At 37.0% G+C, this 20,274-nt stretch overlaps 1 protein-coding gene across 10 annotated transcripts in view; it reads right to left on the reverse strand.

Annotated features, from left to right (window-relative positions):
• Nucleotides 1-6,543: 6,543 nt before the first annotated feature.
• Nucleotides 6,544-20,274, reverse strand: part of ERP44 (endoplasmic reticulum protein 44) — an 88,466-nt gene continuing 74,735 nt past the window's right edge. For 5 of the 10 annotated variants that reach the window (XM_089913461.1, XM_089913459.1, XM_089913458.1 and 2 more), the window contains one exon: nt 13,725-14,594. In XM_089913461.1, coding sequence (XP_089769587.1) covers nt 14,165-14,594 — 430 coding nt within the window. In that variant the 3' untranslated portion in view covers nt 13,725-14,164. The other 5 variants (XR_016393598.1, XM_022600225.3, XM_089913462.1 and 2 more) reach the window with 5 other exon arrangements.

A 20,274-nucleotide genomic window follows, 5' to 3' on the forward strand; every position in this document is an offset into this window, starting at 1 on the left:
AAAATTTCAGAATTTGGAGGTAAAGATATTTCAATCTCTTTTTCCAATTAAAAGTCATGACTTGGAAGAGAGAGGATATGAATCACTGAAGAAATGATGTGGAAAAATTGTGTTATTTTCTGTCTTACCATAAGATTAGTGGGCTCAGAATATTAGGGACCCAAGAAGGCTTTATAATCTGATGGTCTAGTATTGAAACAGAATAGTGGCAGGAATTTAAATGGTTTCTCAGGCAAATAGATTGGAATTAGGCAAGGGCAAGGTTCAAATTAAGAGGTAGGCACTTGACAGGATTTGAACCAAGTTTTCTAATACTCAGATTCATGTACTTATTCCACCAAACAGTCTCTCAGTGAGTTAATAGGAATGAAAAGGAATAAAGTGTTCGTCACTTACTAATTCTCCATAGAATTAGTCCATAGGTGTTATTTCCCTTTCTTTCCTCTCTAGGTTTTATTTTTCATAACAGATTGCTGCCTCTTATCTGGGTGAGGATGGGGGCCAACAACTCAGGGCTTCCTTAGTGTTCCCCTCCTTGCATCCCCCTCCCCATTGGTACCTTACCCATCTTACAGGGTAGTCATGAAGATTTAAAAAGTTATACATGTTAAGTGCCTAAATGGAGCCTGGCTCATAGTAACTGTACAAATGTTAGTTGCTGCTGTTACTGTTGTAACTATTACTATTATTTTTCCCCAAAGTTTAAACAAAAGGCACATTAATGAAAAATTATGTACCTACAAGAATAGTGTTAGGGAGACACCTAAAATGAGTGGAGACTTGATAAAAAAAATAGCAAGTATTCTTAAATTTTTTAATAGGCTTAGTTATTAAGATGGTGGTATAATGGTGACAGATGCTTGGTGGAAAGTAAATCTTTTTTATCTCTATTAAGAATGCTACCCAAATATAAAAATGTTTAAGATCTGGTTAGGAACAGGGTGATGATACATCCCATCTTGTCTGGGACAGTCTTGATTTACATCTCTTGTCCTGGTCAAATTATTACTTAATGCTCCCTTTCACTCTCAGATGTCCTGGTTTGGATGAAAAAAATTACACGGTCACCCTAGTTACACAGGCAGTGGAAATAAGTGTGGGGTTACCAAAAAAAAAAAAGCATCTATGTTTTAAAATAATTTATAGTTTCTAGGCTCAGAGGAAAAAAAAAAACATCCTAAGGTTCGTAGGAACTTGTAGATGTGATCCTGAAGTACTACCAGCAATCTTCGAGGAACCAGGAAACAGAAGGTGCCAGAACACTGAGCTTGGGCAAAAGTCTAAAATTTAAGGAATAAAGTTGCATTCCAGAAGCCAGAGAGCAGGGACTTCACCTTCTAATCCTAGAAAATTTCTAAGTGGACTATTCAACAATATTTTAAATCAGAAAGCCATGCTCATTATGAAGGCGGAGAATTATGCAGAACTGATAAATCAGAAGAGAGGCCTTGTTTTTTTCCCTATGTGCACAGCCAGGGATGCCCTGCTCTATTCCTCTGCTTGGGCAATGGTTAGGGCAAGAAAACAATCATAGTATCAGGCTTCCAAGACTGATCTGATCTTCCCTAGGCAAGTTTACACACGGCATCATGAGAGTGGGCATACAGCTTCCTCCCTGGCATTCATCCCAGTAAGTAAAACACATGAGAGACAGCACAGATGGGCAAGTATGTGATCTTTTAGCTGAGTGGCTGAGTTGGGAAAGAAACAACAGGACAGCAAGGCCTAGCAATACTTTGCTATTAAAGTAAGATACTAATAGAGAATAAAAATAGCCTCTATTAATGTAATTCTCCTGGAGGGGAGAAATTTAGGAAAGTATAGCTCTTTCTATTCCTATGCAAGAAAACCACTTCTTGTGGGAAGGCTCCCTTGACCCCCCCAGCTGCACACACACCTCCAGGCGCCTGTGGTTAACTCACAGCACGGCACCTACAACATTCTATTATAATCATCTTTTTACCCGTCTATTTTGCTCCTTCGCTCAACTTTGAGCTCTCTGACAGTAGGGGCAGTCTTGTTCACTGTTGTATCCTTAGCCTGGTAACAGTAGATTAATGCTTGCCGAGTGGTAAATGTATGGTGTTTTGTAAACCACATGTGGTATTCTGTCAACTCACTGTAGTCTGTCCTTCCACAAGGCTGAGTGACTAAGCTAGGGGTCAAATCTGCCTCACAGAAAATGTGTAGTGTTCATGGGAAAGTTTCCAGCACTTCTGCAGGACGCTGCACTGCCCAAAAGAGCACTCCAGTATCATTCTGAAAGTTATGCATCTCTGGGTTGGTGTAAGATTTTAATCTATTCTAGACTAAAACTCTTAAGACCCCGTAATCAATTTAGGGTATAGGATTAAATGTGACTAGATATCAGATAATTGGGATTCACAGATGACCGAGTCCATTCCAGTTATGGTGATGCTTTCTTGTCCCTTATTCATTTGTTCATTTATTATGTAATTTGGCTTTTTTTTTTTTCCATCAGAGACTTATTTATCATTCACAGTGCTCTAGGTTGCTGGAAATACAAAGATGGAGCAGTTCCTGCGTCCAGAGCATTCACATGGTGATAAGGAAAAGGGATACATATACTTCCAATTTTCTATTAGACTGGGTATTCTAAAACATATAAATAAAGGGCTGTGGGACCACAAGTGGTGATAATTCATCCTGGGCATTGAAGGATGGACAGAAGGAATTTACTAGGCAAGGTAGGGGAGAGGGAATAAAGGGAGCATTTTAGAGAAGCAATTTGTAAGCTGCACTTTTCCTCTTCCAGTGACTCCAAAACCTATTCTCTAAGGGCAGGCCAGCCCTTCCCCAGTGTGCTGTGCAAGAGGGACCTTTGACGCTTCAGCTAAAGGCTAGGTTTGAGTTATCTGCACATGGATTCATATAGCTTCCCATTCTGAGTCATGTACTATTAAATAATCTAAAATATAACTTTAAAACTGGAAAATCTTGCGACTCTGGTCATCTGGATTCTGAATAAAATGTTCATCTTTATGACAAATTGAATTAGTAAAAAGTCTCAAATATAGAAATAATTTATAAATATAGTTTTATTACTTGGAAATACATACAAAAATTCAAACACAGCTAAAAAACAGTTGCCAAGCAGCAGTCCTATCCAACCTGTTTTAATGAACACATAAAACAGTTATAATCAGCATAAGACAATTTAAGTCCTAAAACAACTTATTGTCTTCAGGGTCTTTAAATATTGGGCTTAAAAACTGATTATTCTTTACAGTTATTTAAATCATTCCCCCAAATATAGACTACTAACATTTCAGTTTGGTTCATATTTTATTTAGAAAATAGCAAAACCCTTTAACTAATGATTTTGAAAACTGGAATACTATTTGTCCATTTCTAGTCTTCTGTTACTTTATAATCTCCATGGTGTCTCAGAAATTCCCAACAGTTGCTAACAGAGCATTTGCAGCTCTCTGCGATACTGAATTTTGGGCCTAAGAATCCTAAAACTATTCAAGGTGACGATTTTTACTTCTCATTTTTGCAGTTTTGCTTATGTCATTTTATTTTTGTCCACGCAGACTAGACCTCCTTGTCAGAGAAAAAACAAAACAAAACACTGAATTATTCTGCTTTTCTAGATTGTTAATCCAATATACTCCTTTTCTATTCTTTTTGCCGATTCAGGTTTTTAATTCTTTCTTGGCAACTTCAGCATTTTCTGCTGAATTTTTTTTTAAATTTAAGCTCATTCTGAGCTTTAACATTTCAAACACTGATTTTTATATTTCACTTTGCTCTTTTTGGGCTTTATCATGCCAGTTTTTCCTTCTTTTATATGTGATCTTGACAAATTGACTTCATCAAAGAGCTCTCCATGAGATGCTTTAGATGCCCATTGTCTGTCTTCCTCTCTAGGTCCATTTAACTTAAAAAAGGTTCAGAATTTCATCTAAAGTAAGTTTTCACCCTTTTATGGTCCCCCTCACTACTGTAACACTTTTTGAAAAACTGGGAAAAGGTAGTGGGCTGACAAGCAGTCTAATTTTGGTTTTACAACTCGACTATGTTCTTCAGTCTAGTCTAGCATCCCTTCTCTTCACAGCTAAGGAGCCTGAGGCCTGGAGTAGATTGGATAAAATTAGAAGACTTCCACCTGTAATATTCTCTGATTCGTGCATGGTTCAGAGGGGAAGAAGTCTAAATTGTGAGTTCTAGATTCCTGGAAGTTCTCTCTTTACATCCAACTGATGACAAATCCCTATGGAATCTCTTGTATTTGTTCCTCTCCATCTCTGCTGTTACTGTCTTAGTTCTGGCCATTATCCCTCCTCTACTGGACTCAGTTTAATCATAACCTAGACTTGCTGCTACAGTGTTCTTTCTCAAACTTAAATATGAACATACTTGCCTGCTTAAATTTGTTGCTGGATCTCTACTGGCTATGATACAGTAAAAACCCCTTCCTTAGCTTGGCATACAAGGCCCTGCACAATCAGCTCCAACTTTCTTTCTCACTGCCCTAGCCACAGGCCTTCTCCCCACCCCGACCCTGCACTAGCCCTGTGGCAAGAACTTATTTTATCTAGTGCATTTTGCTGTTTCGCACTTGAGCTTGTTAACTTTTTATGAAATTGGGCACCAAGTCCTCATGAGTGCTGAGCCTTTCAGGGATACAAAATTACCCAAGGTCACTGCATATCTCATTCATTCAATAAACATATGATGATGACTACTAAGTGTCCAGAAATGCTAGGCACTGGAGACGTAGGCATACAATTCAGTATCCTTGTCCTCAGTGGCTTCACACTCTAGAGAAGACAGTGATGATAGTGGCAGGGCTAGAGCTTAAGTCCCCATATGCATGAATGCTAAATAAAGTCTCAGATCCACTCACTTTTTTTTAACAGGCACTCAGTTATCTTAGATCACATTGAACATGTGCTCCTTGAGGCCTTTATCATAATAACTACTCTAAAACCAATTCTGTGCAACACAATTCTTAAGTGTTATCTTTTGTTTACTATTTTTTAAAAGCCAATTACAGGATTACAAATTTATTCCAGTCAACTGCAGGTGCTTTTGGTTTTGTGTGCTAGTTTAATGTTTGTAAATTTTCATTCTGACCACCTCACATTTGGTCCATCTTCTGACCTGAAGACTGTAGCTCTGATTTCAAAGTTAATGATTAAAAGCAATGAAGAGAACAGAACTAAGGCCCAACCTTTAGGAAGCTCTGTCCTGCTTTTCTAGCATCTTCTACTAAACATGCCCCTTACTACCTTGTTAACAACATTTATTATTCTAAATGAAATGATGGGTAAGTCATGCATAACTAAGAATTTTAGGCTGATTTTTAAAAATAACAATCATTAAATATTTATTATAAATATTTATTTTAAAAGAATTGGAAGATGTTACATATATTACATACTACATATAATGGCACATGTCAGCCTTTTAAGCTTAAAAATAATCTTTCCCCAAACTGGGATTGACTTAGACTCCAAGTATAAAATGACTCTTGGCCTATAGCACCAACCCAGGCCCAGAGGAAAGCCAATTTTGAACCTGTCCTCTGGCATTGGGCTTCCTGATATGACGCTTGAGGGTCCTCTCCCTCTGGTTTTGTTCCCTGGCAGTATTGAGGCCTGGCACAGGGACCCATTTGACTACACCGCAGGCCTAGGAGATCAGGGAATCTATAGGGCTAGGGTCCTCTAACAATTTTACAATGGAAAAAGCAAAACAAAACAACCTATGTGCCTTATTGTCTTCATTTTTGGTCTATACAACTAGAACAAGACTACAAGATAGAAGAAGGTTAGAATTACTGAAATACATTTTCTCTGCTGGTTTTTCTCTTTGGAAATTTAAGTATCATGATAGGAGGAGCCTTAAAAGTCATCTAGTTCAATATTGGTAATCTGTTCCACTAGTATCTCCTTTTCCCAGATTTAGGTATAATTCAAAGTTTTAAATGCCATCCATATGACACTTTGTTAGACAAACACATAGAAATTTAATAACACTTTTCATTTTCTTTTTCTTAATTCATAAGGACAATTCCTGCCAAATGTTCTGGCTTATGGCTCTCCTCCTCTTCATAGTATGTTTAAGTTACACATTAAGAATCCAAAAAAACCCACTATGGAATTTTCATAAGCAACATCCAACCAATCAGTAAAACACAGTACACAGTGTGAAAATTTTAATTTATTCCCCCCCCCAAGTATCCAGAATACGTACCCCCTTAGCTTTGAGAAATGTGATAACTAAAATAACCAACAGAGGTGATCATATATAAAGAAGAGAAAGAAAAGCACATACTACACAAGAAACATCTCTAAGTCCTCCCCAACCTAGTAGTGCAAGTTAATGGTATATTTCTGGCAATGTCACCTTTCACTTGATTTATAAAAATTTTACAAGACAGATGTAAAGCAAAGATAGACCTCAGATTTAAAGTAAAGATAGGCCTCTGATTTTTATTTTTTAACCCTAGCAGATTTTTTAAAAGAGGCTGTATTAAATGACAATACATTTTGAGTCAGGGAGAAAAAAAAATTAAAAGCCCAAAACTTCTTTCAGTTTATTCAAAATAAAAATACACATAGAATTATGAAAATATAGGTTTACTATTTCCACCATGTAAGTTGATGCTGCTGTTTGAAAGGCTTGCAAATTGTTTTTCCAAGTTTTTAAAGCTCATCTCGATCCCTCAATAAAGTATACCTATATTCACTGGGTGCTAGTTTCTGGAAGGAGCTCTCAGGTGGACTGCTTGCTACATCTTGGACTTCCTACAAGGGAAAGAATAAAACATTTTTACATCAGTATATTTTATAGTTATAATATTTTAAGAGTATTAGATGAATAGTAATTGCCCTTTAATTATTTGCTTAATAATCAATAAAATATAGCTACTATATACCAAGGACAAGAGTTAAGTTTGAAATCTTGCTTTCCCCATTTCAGATGCCCTTAACTCAGATTCTCCAAGGCAGGGCTGCCACAGAGCCATTAACCATGAACCTGATGACAGCTCTGAGGTGTGGTGGAGAAACAAAATACCTGACGCCTGGTTGCTTTCCTAGAATATTCTGTAGAGGCAGCATAACCCTAAGTTAGCCAGAACCCTTCCCTCTTACAAATGACCGCTAAGATTATTAAAGGCACCTACTCTGAAGATAGAGACCTGGATGCCAGCAATTATCAAAACTCAGTTGACGTAAGGAAGAAAAACACTTCAATACTGCAAGAAATTAATTTCTGTAGTATTTTACTTGTACACCAACAGTACATAAACATATACAGTGGAAATATGAGTGACTTCCAATAATTTCAGAGAAAAGACAGTGTAGCCTATCTCTACACCATGAGCTCCTCAAGAACAAACATGATTATTATTGTTTTAGTATTTCCTGTAGTTTACATAGGCACATAGTACATATAATAGTACATGATATATATATATATGTGTGTGTGTGTGTGTGTATAAAAAGCACATTCCCATTATAATCGGAAGCAGTGTGTCCACAAACTTCCCTTATTAGTCATGTTCCCTTTCCCCAATATATTATTTTTTTGCTGAGATGTTTTGTTTAAGCTGAAGCTATATTACTATGAAACGAACATGTATTTGGTGCCAACTATGTATTAGTATGCAAAGATGAATAAATACAACGAGTTCAGTGTCTAATGGAGACGCTGAAACAAATCAGGATAATATAATAGCAAGCTACATCTTTTCTTTATCTGATAAAATACTAAGCAGGCCTACTTTGGGATACTGCCAACAAAGTTTTCCTGCATCTGTAGTTGCTTAATTATCAAAGAAAATCTGACCTCAGATTTCAAGGAAAAAGCATGTCATCAGATTCCTAAAAGGAACTCTTAACGCTGAACTTAATTTGACTCTTAAAGAAAAATTCACTTAGTTTTTATTTTTCTTTTACATGTGGTGGTTCTTTGGACAAAATAGTGGATTGAAGTTCTGGGCATAGGCAATAAGAGTTTTGGTATATATCATCTTCCCTCTCAGTATAATGGTAATAGATGTGATATAAATCAATAATGCATCAAAATGCAAATTTAGGAATATTTAAGCAAAACTTATACAGAAGTTTAGAAAGTTACTTGTAACAAATTCTCAGGTTAAAAAATATATATCTATATATCAAGCAAATATAAAGTTGTGCTGATAAATAGTTGTCCAGCATTCTAAATCTCAAATGGAAAAGCTGCATTAAACTGTAAGTTTTGAGCATTATGAACACTGTAGTGATGAGGGCTCTTAGGATATCAAATCATTATTTTCTTTATACTATGGTCAATCTCTCAGCCACAGAGGAAGGCTTGAACAATTAATGGAATCCACTGATTCTTCACTAATTACCTGCTTCTAATCCCTACCTCCTACTTCTGTATGAAGCCAACTGTATTTAACCCTCTCATAGCCATTTTCCACAAAGGACTTACTCAGACAATCTTCATTTATATGATCAAGAAACTATATTGTAATATTCTTGCAACTTCTCTGAAGGTTTAAAATTTTTTAAAGGAACATAATTTGTATATTATCCAGAGTTTGTTCAGAATTACTTTACAAAGACATTCGGGGCAGAAACTCAAGCCTATGCAAGAGCTTCAGAGTCTCCTCAAGACTAATTGAAAAAGAAAAAGAGTTCCCACTGAAAAACAAACAAGAGTCCTACCTGTCCTGGGGCTGTATCAGTTGGGTCAGGACCATGATGGAATTCTCTGTGTAGTTTTCCAGAATGTAAGTCAAATACGAACTGCTTGAGTTTTCCAGGAATTCTAAAACCAAAGTAAAATAAAAATTTAGCTTAAATTATTTAAATGGACTTATATCTCTTTTACCAACTTCACAACATTAAAAACAATTTTTAAAAAAACTTACCTACAATTCCACCATCCTACCATAACTATTAACAAACAGGCCAGGTACATGTCAAACATTTTGACACAGTTGTAATCATGGTATGTAGATACTCAATTTTGTCTTCTAATGCTTGCATTTGTTTTATAGACATTTTTCTATGCTTATTGTAACAGATGCATCAGAGTCTATCAAGATGCTGTCCTAAGACTTACTCCCTTACTGTTGGGCATTAACATATTTTCCTTAATATATGTAACTGCAAAACTTTATGTTCTGCAGAATTACACTAAAAATAATAGGGGCTCAAGGGAAAAATAGTGTTAGGGACTAACCACTTAAAACTATGTAGCTTTGTAACCAGAGTACTACTAAGAGCGTAGAGCAAAAATATTGGCACCCTTCAGCCTCCTCCAGCATTTGAGCCCTGTGTCAGCCAGGTGACCCTATGTAACCTTAACCTGGAGCTTAGCAGTCCTCTTCTGAGATGTATGTAGGTCCTTGAGGGCATTCACTGCCAGCACAACCAATTTTATCAAAATAATCTAAACCAGGGTGTAGCTTTTTCATGTTTTTCTTAAACAGAGGAGGAAATTTCTTCACAACTTCTTCAACCACACAGACGGTTCCACAGTGTTCACAGCTTAACACTGTGAAAAGCAAAGCACTTCTCAAGGCCATGAAAGTGGCCTTTTTTTTTTTTAATGTCTTCATATACCACTAAGGCATTGTCTTTTATGGTGAAAAAGGTTTCTTTGGTGGCTTCATACTATTCTGAGGAATATAACATGAACCAACACAACTCACTATACACTTGACATCATTCGCATAATTCCCAATCATTGTAATGAGCAAATCTGCAGTACAGAAACATGCACTGTAGCAAAACAGACCAATATAAAGCTAAGCAGATTTATATATCAGCTGTTTTTTCTTCATAATTGTTTCCTCAAGTTGTATCTGATAAAGTTAAAGAATAAGAACTTTAAACAAAGTGTGGGCAAATTATAGGCACAAAACATCGATATCTACTGCTACTTGTCTACCTGTTTGTTCTCTGAAGTCACCACATCTGTCTTTATTAAAATTTGTTTCACTAATTTGATAAGTAAAAGACACCAGCATTTTAATTTCCATCTCTTCAGAAATTAAGCATTTTTTCCATTGTTTTAATTTATATTTCTGCTCATATGAATTGTCCTCTACCGAGATCAATTAAAATTCATTATATTTTTAAATAGAAACACTTTGTTTTCCATATCCATTACAAGAATTAAAATGCACGTCCACAAACACTTTAATTCCTTCAATAGAACTGACTTTTTAAATCACTACTTTTTTGGTAGCATACCTGGCTTGGGTTAATATTACCAGTTTCTTTTTCTTTTTATCCTCTCCTGAGGTCCTGCAAGTGCTGTTTCTTCTCTTCAATAACTCCCACTGAGATGTAACAGCCAATAACTTCATTGTACACCCATTTTGGCTCCCCACTAGCTCCAGTGCAACAGAGGCCAGCAGGTGCCAAATGCACAGTTTACAAATACAAATGACTGTCAGGTAGCTGTATTGACAGAATGCCTCTGAAAGGTTCTCTGGTACAGAAGAAATTGCATATGCACCAGAGATAAACATTGAGAGGATATCAATTTAAATTTAATCTGACATCATCTACTGTCACCCACAGGAAAGTGCTAAAATATATCCATTCAATTCAAAGAACTGCAAAGAATCTATAATGTTTAAGATAAAGCCCCTGCTAATCTGTTATTTTACAACGTTCAAAGATGATCACAACCAATACAGTGTGAATTGCTTCTGCTAGTCGAGCAGTAATTTATAATTAGATCTTAAGTGTAACAAATTCATAGAGTACACTCAAAACAGATTTTTCCCCAGCTTGAGTTTTTTCCCCTTGTCAACATATGAGAGAATTGTGAGCAAAAAGCAAAGACGAGAGATAGGATGAATCTGAATTGATGTGGTAGAAAAGATTACAAAAGAACTCTTATCTAGCTTGTGGCTAGAAATTATCCATCATTATTAGATAACAATCAGTGAATAAACAATATATTGTCAAGAAAACAGACAACATGGTTATCCGCTAAAAAAGGAGAATAAATGGACCCTTGCTGTAATAAATTCAATTATACTTTCACACTTTAAGGTATACTTTTTCTAATCAGAACACCTAAGTGTTTCTCTCCCATCCTCCACTTACTTTTTTGTTTACAGTATTTATTTTTAGGTGATGCAAAATTTATACAGTGAAATGCACAAAACATGTTAAGTGTTTCATTTAAACGAGCTTTGACAAATGCATACAAGGTGAGAAGTTTTTATTATTTTAAAAAATTTACATAGAGTAGAATTCATTTGGGGGGCTTAAGTTGTATGAGTTTTAACATAGGCTTATAGCATCTTGTTACCACCTCCACAAATAGGATACAGAACCAACACCCTTTTTTTTTTTTAACTCATATCTTCCTCTTCCCCTTAACTCCTGCTGATCTGTTCTCTGTTCCCATAATTTGCCTTTTCCAGAATGTCACGGACATGGAATCATACAGCATATAATCACGAGACTGGCTTCTTTCACTTAACATACTACATTTGAGATTTATCCATTTTGCTGCATGCATAAAAATGTTTGTTCTTTTATTTATTGAATAGAATTCCACTGAGTGGATATACCACAACTAGTTTATCCATTCACCCACTGAAGGACTTTGGGTTCTTTCTAGATTTTGGTGATTGTGAACAATGCTACCACAAACATTTGTGCACAGGTTTTTGTGTGAACGTAAGTTTATTTCTATAGGAAAAATACTGGATTACATGGGTGGTGTATGTTTGACTTTTTAAGAAACTGACAAATTGTCTTCCAGAGTGGCTGAATCATTTTGCAGTCCCACCAGCAATGTATGAGAGTTCCATTTGCTCCATATCCTCATGAACACCTAGTATTATCAGTATTTTAATTTAGCCATTCTGAAAGATGTATAATGGGATCTCATTCTGGTTTTAATTTGCATTTCTATAATGAATAATGATGTTGAGCAATTTTTCATGTGCTTATTTGTCATTCATATATCTTTATATTCTAACAGTATCTTTTGTGGAGCAAAAGTTCTTAACACTATGAAGGCCAGTTCATCAATTGTTTTCTTTTATGGATGGTCTTCTATCTAAGAACTCGTTGTCTAACACCAGGTCATGAAGAGTTTCTCCTACATTTACTTGTAAGAGTTTTACCTTTCAATTTTGGTCTGTGATCAATTCTGACTTAATTTCTTTTTTGGTATGAACGTGTTCTGGTGGTCCAGCACCATTTATTGAAAAGATTATCCTTCTCCACTGAATTGTCTTTGCACCTTTAAAAACAAATCAATTACTATATTTGTGTGTCTATTTCTAGATTCTCTTTTCTGTCCCACAGCTCTATGTACCTACTTTTTCACTGATATTACACTGCCGTGATTATTTTAGCTTACAGTGTATCTTAAAATTGGGTAGTATGAGTCTTCCAACTTTGTTTCTTTTTCAATAGTGCTTTTGTTATTCCAGTTTTACCTTGCCATACAAATTTTAGAATCAGCTTTTCTGTATCTACAATAAATCTAGCTGAGATTTTGATTTAGACTGCATTAAATCTATAGGTCAGTTTGGGGAAAATTGATATCTTAACAGTACGGAGTCTTCCAATCCATGCACACAGTATGTTTCTTCATTTCTTTTGGTCATCTTTGATTTCTTTCATCAGCTTTTTGTAGTTTTCAGCATATAGATCCTGTACATATTGTGTTAGACTTATACCTAAATAGTCCTGTAAAAATATTTTCCTTTGGAGCTATTATAAATGATACTTCAAAAGTTTAATGGTTTCCAACTGTTCTCTGTTAGTGTATAGAAATAAAAGTGATTTTTAAAAAGTTGACCTTGTATTCTGCTAAAAGCACTTATCAGTTCTAGAAGCTGTTTTGTGAATTCATTGGGAGTTTTTACATACATAATCATGTCATCTACAAAGAAAGATAGTTTCTTTCCAGTCTGAACACCTTTTATTTATTTTCTTGTCTTATTGTACTTGCTAGGACTTCCAGTATGACATTAAATAGAACTAGTGGGAGTGGGCATATTTATCAAAAACAAGAAAATACTTAGGAAGAAATTTAGCCAAGGAGGTAAAATATCTGTACACTCAAAACTATAAAACACTGATGAAAAATGACATAAATAAATGGAAAGATACCCTGTGTTCATGAACTGGAAGAATTAATATTGTTAAAATGTCCATACTACCTAAAGCAATCTAGAGATTCAACACAGTCCCTATCAAATCCCAATGGTATTTTTCACAGAAATAGAAAAAACAGTCCTGAAATTCATATGTAACCACAAAAGACCCTGAATAGCCAAATCAATCTTGAGCAAGAACAACAAAGATGGAAACATCACACTACCTGATTTCAGCATATACTACAAAGCTGTAGTAATCAAAACAATATGGTACTGTTATAAAAACAGACACATAGATCATTGGAACAGAATAGAGAGCCCAGAAGTAAATCCAGACATTCATAGTCAACTGATCTTCCACAAAGGTACCAAGAATACACAATGAGGAAAGGGTAGTTTTAATTTTAATTAATTTATTTATTTTTGGCTGTGTTGGGTCTTCATTGCTGCATGCAGGCTTTTTTCTGGTTGTGGCGAGTGGGGGCTACTCTTCGTTGCAGTGCGCAGGCTTCTCATTGCGGTGGCTTCTCTTGTTGCGGAGCACAGGCTCTAGGCGTGCAGGCTTCAGTAGTTGTGGCTCACGGGCTCTAGAGCACAGACTCTGTAGTTGTGGTATAAGGGCTTAGTTGCTCCAAGGCATGTGGGATCTTCCCGGACCAGGGCTTGAACCCGTGTCCCCTGCATTGGCAGGTGGATTCTTTTTTTTTTTTTTTTTTTTTTTTTTTGCGGTACGCGGGCCTCTCACTGCTGTGGCCTCTCCCGTTGCGGAGCACAGGCTCCGTACGCACAGGCCCAGCGGCCATGGCCCATGGGCCCAGCCGCTCCGCGGCACGTGGGATCCTCCCAGACCGGGGCATGAACCCGTGTCCCCTGCATCGGCAGGCGGACTCTCAACCACTACGCCACCAGGGAAGCCTGGCAGGTGAATTCTTAACCACCGTGCCACCAGGGAAGCCCAAGAAAGAGTAGTTTTTTAAATAAATGGTGCTGGGAATCACATGAAGAGGAATAAAACTGGACCCCTACCCAATTTTATTTTGTGTATCTCTCTCACACCATATACAAAATCAATTCAAAATGGATTAAGGACTTAAATGTGAGACCTGAAACTGTAAAACTCCTAGAAGAAAACATAGGCATAAAGTTTCTTGACATTGGTCTGGGCAATGACTTTTTGGATATGACCCCAAAAAGCACAGGCAATAAAAGCAAAGATAGGGCTTCCCTGGTGGTGCAGTGGTTGAGAGTCCGCCTGCCGATGCAGAGGACACAGGTTCGTGCCCCAGTCCGGGAAGATCCCACATGCCGTGGAACAGCTGGGCCCGTGAGCCATGGCCGCTGAGCCTGCGCTCCGCAACAGGAGAGGCCACAACAGTGAGAGGCCCGTGTACCGCCAAAAAAAAAAAAGCAAAGACAATGCAATTGTTTCAAACAAAAAAGCTTCTGCACAGCAAAGGAAACAACAGAGTGAACAGACAACCTACAGAATGAGAGAAAATATATGCAAATCATACACATGGTAAGGGTTTAATATCCAAAAACATAAGGAACTAACACAACTCAATAGCAAGAAAACAAAAGCCTAATTTAAAAATGGGCAGAGGACATGAAGAGACATTTCTCAAAAGACAATATATGAAGGGCTAATGGGTACATGAAAAGGTATTCAACATCACTAGGCATCAGGGAAATGCAAATCAAAAACCACAATGATTTGCAAAATGCACAATGATTTTACAAAACTCACACCTGTTAGAATGGTTATTATCAAAAAGACAAAAGATAATAAGTGTTGGCAAGAATATGGAGAAGAGAGAGCCGTTGTATGCTGTTCATGGTAATGTAAACTGGTAAGGCCATTATGGCAAACAGTATGGAGGTTCCTCAAAAAATAAAAATATAACTACCATATGACCCAACAATCCCACTTCTGTGTGTATACGCAAAGGAAATGAAATCAGTATCTTGAGATATCTGCACTCTCATGTTCAGTTCAGCATTATTCACAACATCCAAGATAGAGAAATAACCTAGTGACCATCAATCAATGAATGGATAAGGAAAATATGGGTAAGGTTTATATACACACACACACACACACAATGCAATGTTATTCAGCTTTAACAAAGAAGGAAATCCTGTCATTTTCGACAACATGGATGAACCTGAATGACATTATGCTAAGTGAAATATGAAAAAACAACTCACAGGAGCAGAGGACAGACTGGTGGGCACCAAGGACTGAGTGGGTGGGAGACATGGAAAAGTGTTGGTCAAAGGATACAAAGTTTCAGTTATGCAAGATGAGTAAGTTCTGGAGATCTAATGTACAGCATGGTGACTACAGTACTAATATTGCATTGTATATTTGAAATGTGCTAAGAGAATAGACCTTAATTGGTTTCACCAAAAAAAAAAAAAAAAGTAACTACGGGAGGTGATAGGTTAATGAACTTGACTGTGGTAATTATTTCACAATGTATACATATATCAAAATATATCTTAAATATATGCAATTTTGTCAGTTATACCTCAATAAAGCTGGAAAAAAAAGTGGGGGGACATATAATTTGGAGTGGAGAGGGAACCAATCTATGTGTGTTGAGCCAATCAGATCCTGGAGGATGTGAACTAAGAGATACAAGGAACACAGATGATTTGATTAGAGTTACAAAGTCATATAGAGTTACAAAGTCAAAGAGTTATAAAATCATATAGAGTTCATGCTAAGTCCTGTCATGATAAATCAGAACCACAGCCATGGGGCCTCCCTGGTGGCACAGTGGTTAGGAATCCACCTGCCAATGCAGGGGACATGGGTTCGAGCCCTGGTCCAGGAAGATCCCACATGCTGCAGAGCAACTAGGCCCATGCGCCACAACTACTGAGCCTGCGCTCTAGAGCCCGCGCGCCTAGAGCCGGTGCTCCAAGATGAGAGAGGCCACTGCAATGAGGCCCGTGCACAGCAATGAAAAGTAGCTCCCGCTCACTGCAACTAAAAAGAAAGGCCATGCACAGCAACGAAGACCCAATGCAGCCAAAACTAAATAAATAAATTAAAAAAAAAAACAAACACACATCCATGCAGAAGTTATAGCACAGCAGCAGAAGAAGCTGCTATCCTGAGAGAAGGATGGAGCACTTGTGTGAAGATGGAAAAATATTGTATATCTATGCTGTCAAATACAGGAACCACTACCCGCATGTCGCCACTGAGCACCTCAAATTGGGTTTAGAGTGCCTGAGAAACTGACTTTTAATTTATATCATTTTAATTAATGTAAACTTAAGTATTCATATAGGGCTAGTAACTATCATATTAGACAGCACAGCACTATGATCATTATTACAAAGGGTGAAAGACAAGCACAATCAGTAAAAGACAATGAACGCACCAAACAACGGGAAAACAAGGGAAAATCATGATGGTGTCACAGAACTCAAAGTGTTCCACAGCACCCAAAACTATAAGAATGTTAATGAGGATGAATCAGGTAAAGTCCCATTACTAGCAGTGTTATTTATTTTTTCATGGGAAAAACCTGGATTTCAAACAACAGGGGTTATTTAGACAAATCATGAAACAATCCATTCAAAGGCAAGCTATCTGACCATCAGAAATAACAGAAAAATATTAATGACATGGGAAGATGTTTATGTGGATAAAAAGAAAATTCATAAAATAGCATAGCTCTAATTTTATAACACATGTATAGATCTCTTGTGGATTTATGGGTGATTTTTAATTTATTCTTTGGCATTTTATCAACTTTAAGAATTATACACAAAGAAGATAAAATTTTTATAATCAGAAATAAGGAACAAATGATATACTTAACACACACATACAAAGAGAGTAGACATCTTTGCCTGGTTCCTGATCTTAAGGGGAAAGCATTCAGTCTTTCACCATTAAATATGTTATTAGCAGTAGGTTCTTTGTAAATGTCCTTTATCAGATTGAGGAAGTTTCCATATATTCCTAGTTTGTTAAGCACCTTTGTCATGACGGATATTGAGTTTTGTCAAATGCTTCTTGCATATGTTGATGTAATCAGTATTGCTGAATTACTCTCATTGATTTTTGAAGGCTGAATGAGCCCTGCACACTTGGGATAAAGCCCACTTGGTTGTGATATATTATTCTTTCATACACTGCTGGATTCAATTTCCTAATATTGTTTTCTACTTTTTGACTCATACAATAATGTAGTTTGAACTCATTCAATGTATTACAGTGTAAAAACACTGTATCTTGCCATTTAAGTTACTTAACGTCTTTGAGCTTCAGCTTTCTGATATGTAAAACGAGAACAACTGCTTTATTTAACTATTGTTTTTATAGTCCAACAGACTTGGATTTGAATCCAAATATATTATTGCCTATAATAATCATAGCTAGCCTTCTAATAGCACTGACCATGTATCACTGTTCTAAGAGCCATAGATATATACATTCATTTAATGCTCACAACAACCCTATTAAGTAGATGCTATTATTATTCCTATTTTACCGATGAGGAAACAGAGGCATAGAGGTGGTAAGAAATTGCCCAGGATGATATAACTAATAGGTAACAGACTGGGATTTAAATCTAAGCAGTCTGGATCTAGAGTCTTGTGCACCTAACCACTATGCTATATCGCCTCTATAGTGACTCCACTTCAGTAAAGTTTATAAATCTCTCAGAGCTTAACTTCTTTATTGTAAAAGTGGAAATAATACCTATCTTCTAAGCTTGTTACAGATTAACTGAAAACACATACAAAAGTATAAAGTAAGGCTGGTACAGTGCCTGGCTCTGTCAGTGTTTGATGTCTATTTTGCTGGCAGGACCAAATAAGGTAAAATATACTAGAATGATTTGTAAAATAAAAAGTACTTATAAATACTACGTATCAATATCAGTTGTATGATAAGTACGGTATATGAAAATAAAAATGGTGTTTAGGGACCTGGACCACTGTGTATATTGCCCAGTGGTTGAGAGGAGAGACACATTCAGAGAATCAAAAGTATACAGATAAATAGGAGAGGTGGGGAATAGGGAGGGCAGATGGGTAGTTGATAAATATTAGGATATATTCCAGATATATACATTCAAAGTAGTCAAACTCTTAATCTTGTAATAAGCAGATGAAACTAAAAGCAAAGCACTGGATGAACATCTACTAATGCCATTACAAAGCAGTTAGTATAGCAAGAGATAATAAAAGCTAAATAAGGTTTGCCTTTTAAAAAGATTTCTCATGAACTCGTTTGCAGGGCAGAAGTTGAGACACAGATGTAGAGAACAAACGTATGGACACCAAGGGGGGAAAGCAGCGGGGGTGGCGGTGGTGGTGTGATGAATTGGGCGATTGGGATTGACATGTGTACACTGATGTGTATAAAACTGATGACTAATAAGAACCTGCTGTATAAAAAATAAAATTTAAAAATTTAAAAAAAGAACAATAAAAAGATTTCTTGGCACCATTTTTTTTCAATCAAGAAAAGCCTGATTTGGGTAAAAAAAAAAGAACCCCCTAGACAATGAAGAACAAAACCAGATTCTCAGGGTTAAAGGGGAACTTAATGGTGACCTGATTTTAAACATTTCTCTTACCTGTCCCTCCAAGTTCTTTACCATTTCATTCAGTTCCTGGTTGGTTCCCTCTAAGTTCAATGAGACAGGCTAGAGTTCATCGTGGCAGACAAGCAAATTGCTGAATTAGGGAGATAGCCCACCCCTGTAGTTTCAGTCTCGTCTCAGCTCACCACAACCACCCTCACCTGAGTACTTCAAGGAATTACGATCATAATTCTCAGTGATTTAGTGATTTGGAAGAAATGACCTAGAGCCCAGAGTTGGGGAACTCATTAGCATTAGAGTAGCCTGTTAATTTTCCTAGGAGTGACCTGAAGTCTGTCCTGCTGCTTTTTCCCATCACTGGGGCTCCAGTGGCAGCTTACATAAGAACCCTTAAGCAAAGGAACAGATGGTAGGGTATTTGCAGGCCACAGTTTTTTAGAAGATAAGATTCTCTAGAAAGCCCTTCCACAGTCTTATACCAGACCCCATCATTTATTCTCTTCTCTCGGGACTGGAGAACATTTCCTAGACCTACCCTCATGTGTTCTTGGGCTTCAAAACTGCCCCCCATTCCCATCTCCATATAAAAGTTTTTCCTTTACATTTGGCAAGAAAACAATCTGGTCAATCTATAGAAAAAAACTAAGGATTTAGAGATCTGTGATTTAGTTTCCGGTACTAGCAATACTGTCTCTTCAAACATCTTTCACATTCACACTTACACTGCTTTTATATATACTGAAAATGTAACTGCTTTGGTATCAAGTGTTATGAGCTTGGGATTTGGGGGTTCAGTATACTCTGACATGATTCCTAGCCCTGCCACTAATTAGTTGTGCGGCCTTGCTGGTTACCTTACCTCCCTAACCCTCATTTTCTCTGCAAGAAGAGATGAATACAACACTGGTTAGCACCTCGCCCTGCCCCCACCATGCTACAGTGCCTGCCTCTAGCTTGGGAGGAAACTGCAGCATAAATCTGCTTTGTCTCTCCTTACCACAACCATACGTCCCCCGCTTAACCCCAGAAATGCCATGCTACTAAGCAGAAGTAATAGTAATTACACTAATTTATGGAAACTGTTGATCTAAGCCTTAATTACCATGCAGCACAATGACAATTACACAAGCCATTAAATGTGTCTGATTCACTTTGCTGCATGTTTTGATTTTTAACACTTATCTATTCACATAGGCTCAGTCTGTAGCTCACACAGCATGTGCCTCTTTACAATTAAAAAAATATTAGAGGAAATAGTGCCTAGGAGGGGAAATCAGGCACCTAAGGGAGAAATTAAAGAAGTAATTTGTTTCAGAGCTTCAAATACAGTCACTTCTCTTATCTCCGTCCCTGCTCACAGGACTAACCACTTGCAGGATGGGAGAGGATCATTTCCCATTTCCATATTTCTTTGGGGAATCTTATTGACTCAGTGTCTTTTGGCACCAGGGCACAAGCAGAATGCTGCCAGCTGATAAATTAGCTTTTCTTGGTCAAGTGCCCATCTCTTGGTCCAGTGAACTATGGTTGGAGGATAGGGGGACTGGGTCATGTGATAAAGAATATCTTAGTTTGGATAGTCTA

This window comes from Delphinapterus leucas, chromosome 6 (genome assembly GCF_059928025.1).
Source record: "Delphinapterus leucas isolate spDelLeu-1000000601 "Yukka" chromosome 6, BTC_Dleu_Yukka2, whole genome shotgun sequence".
Taxonomy (NCBI): Eukaryota; Metazoa; Chordata; class Mammalia; order Artiodactyla; family Monodontidae; genus Delphinapterus; species Delphinapterus leucas.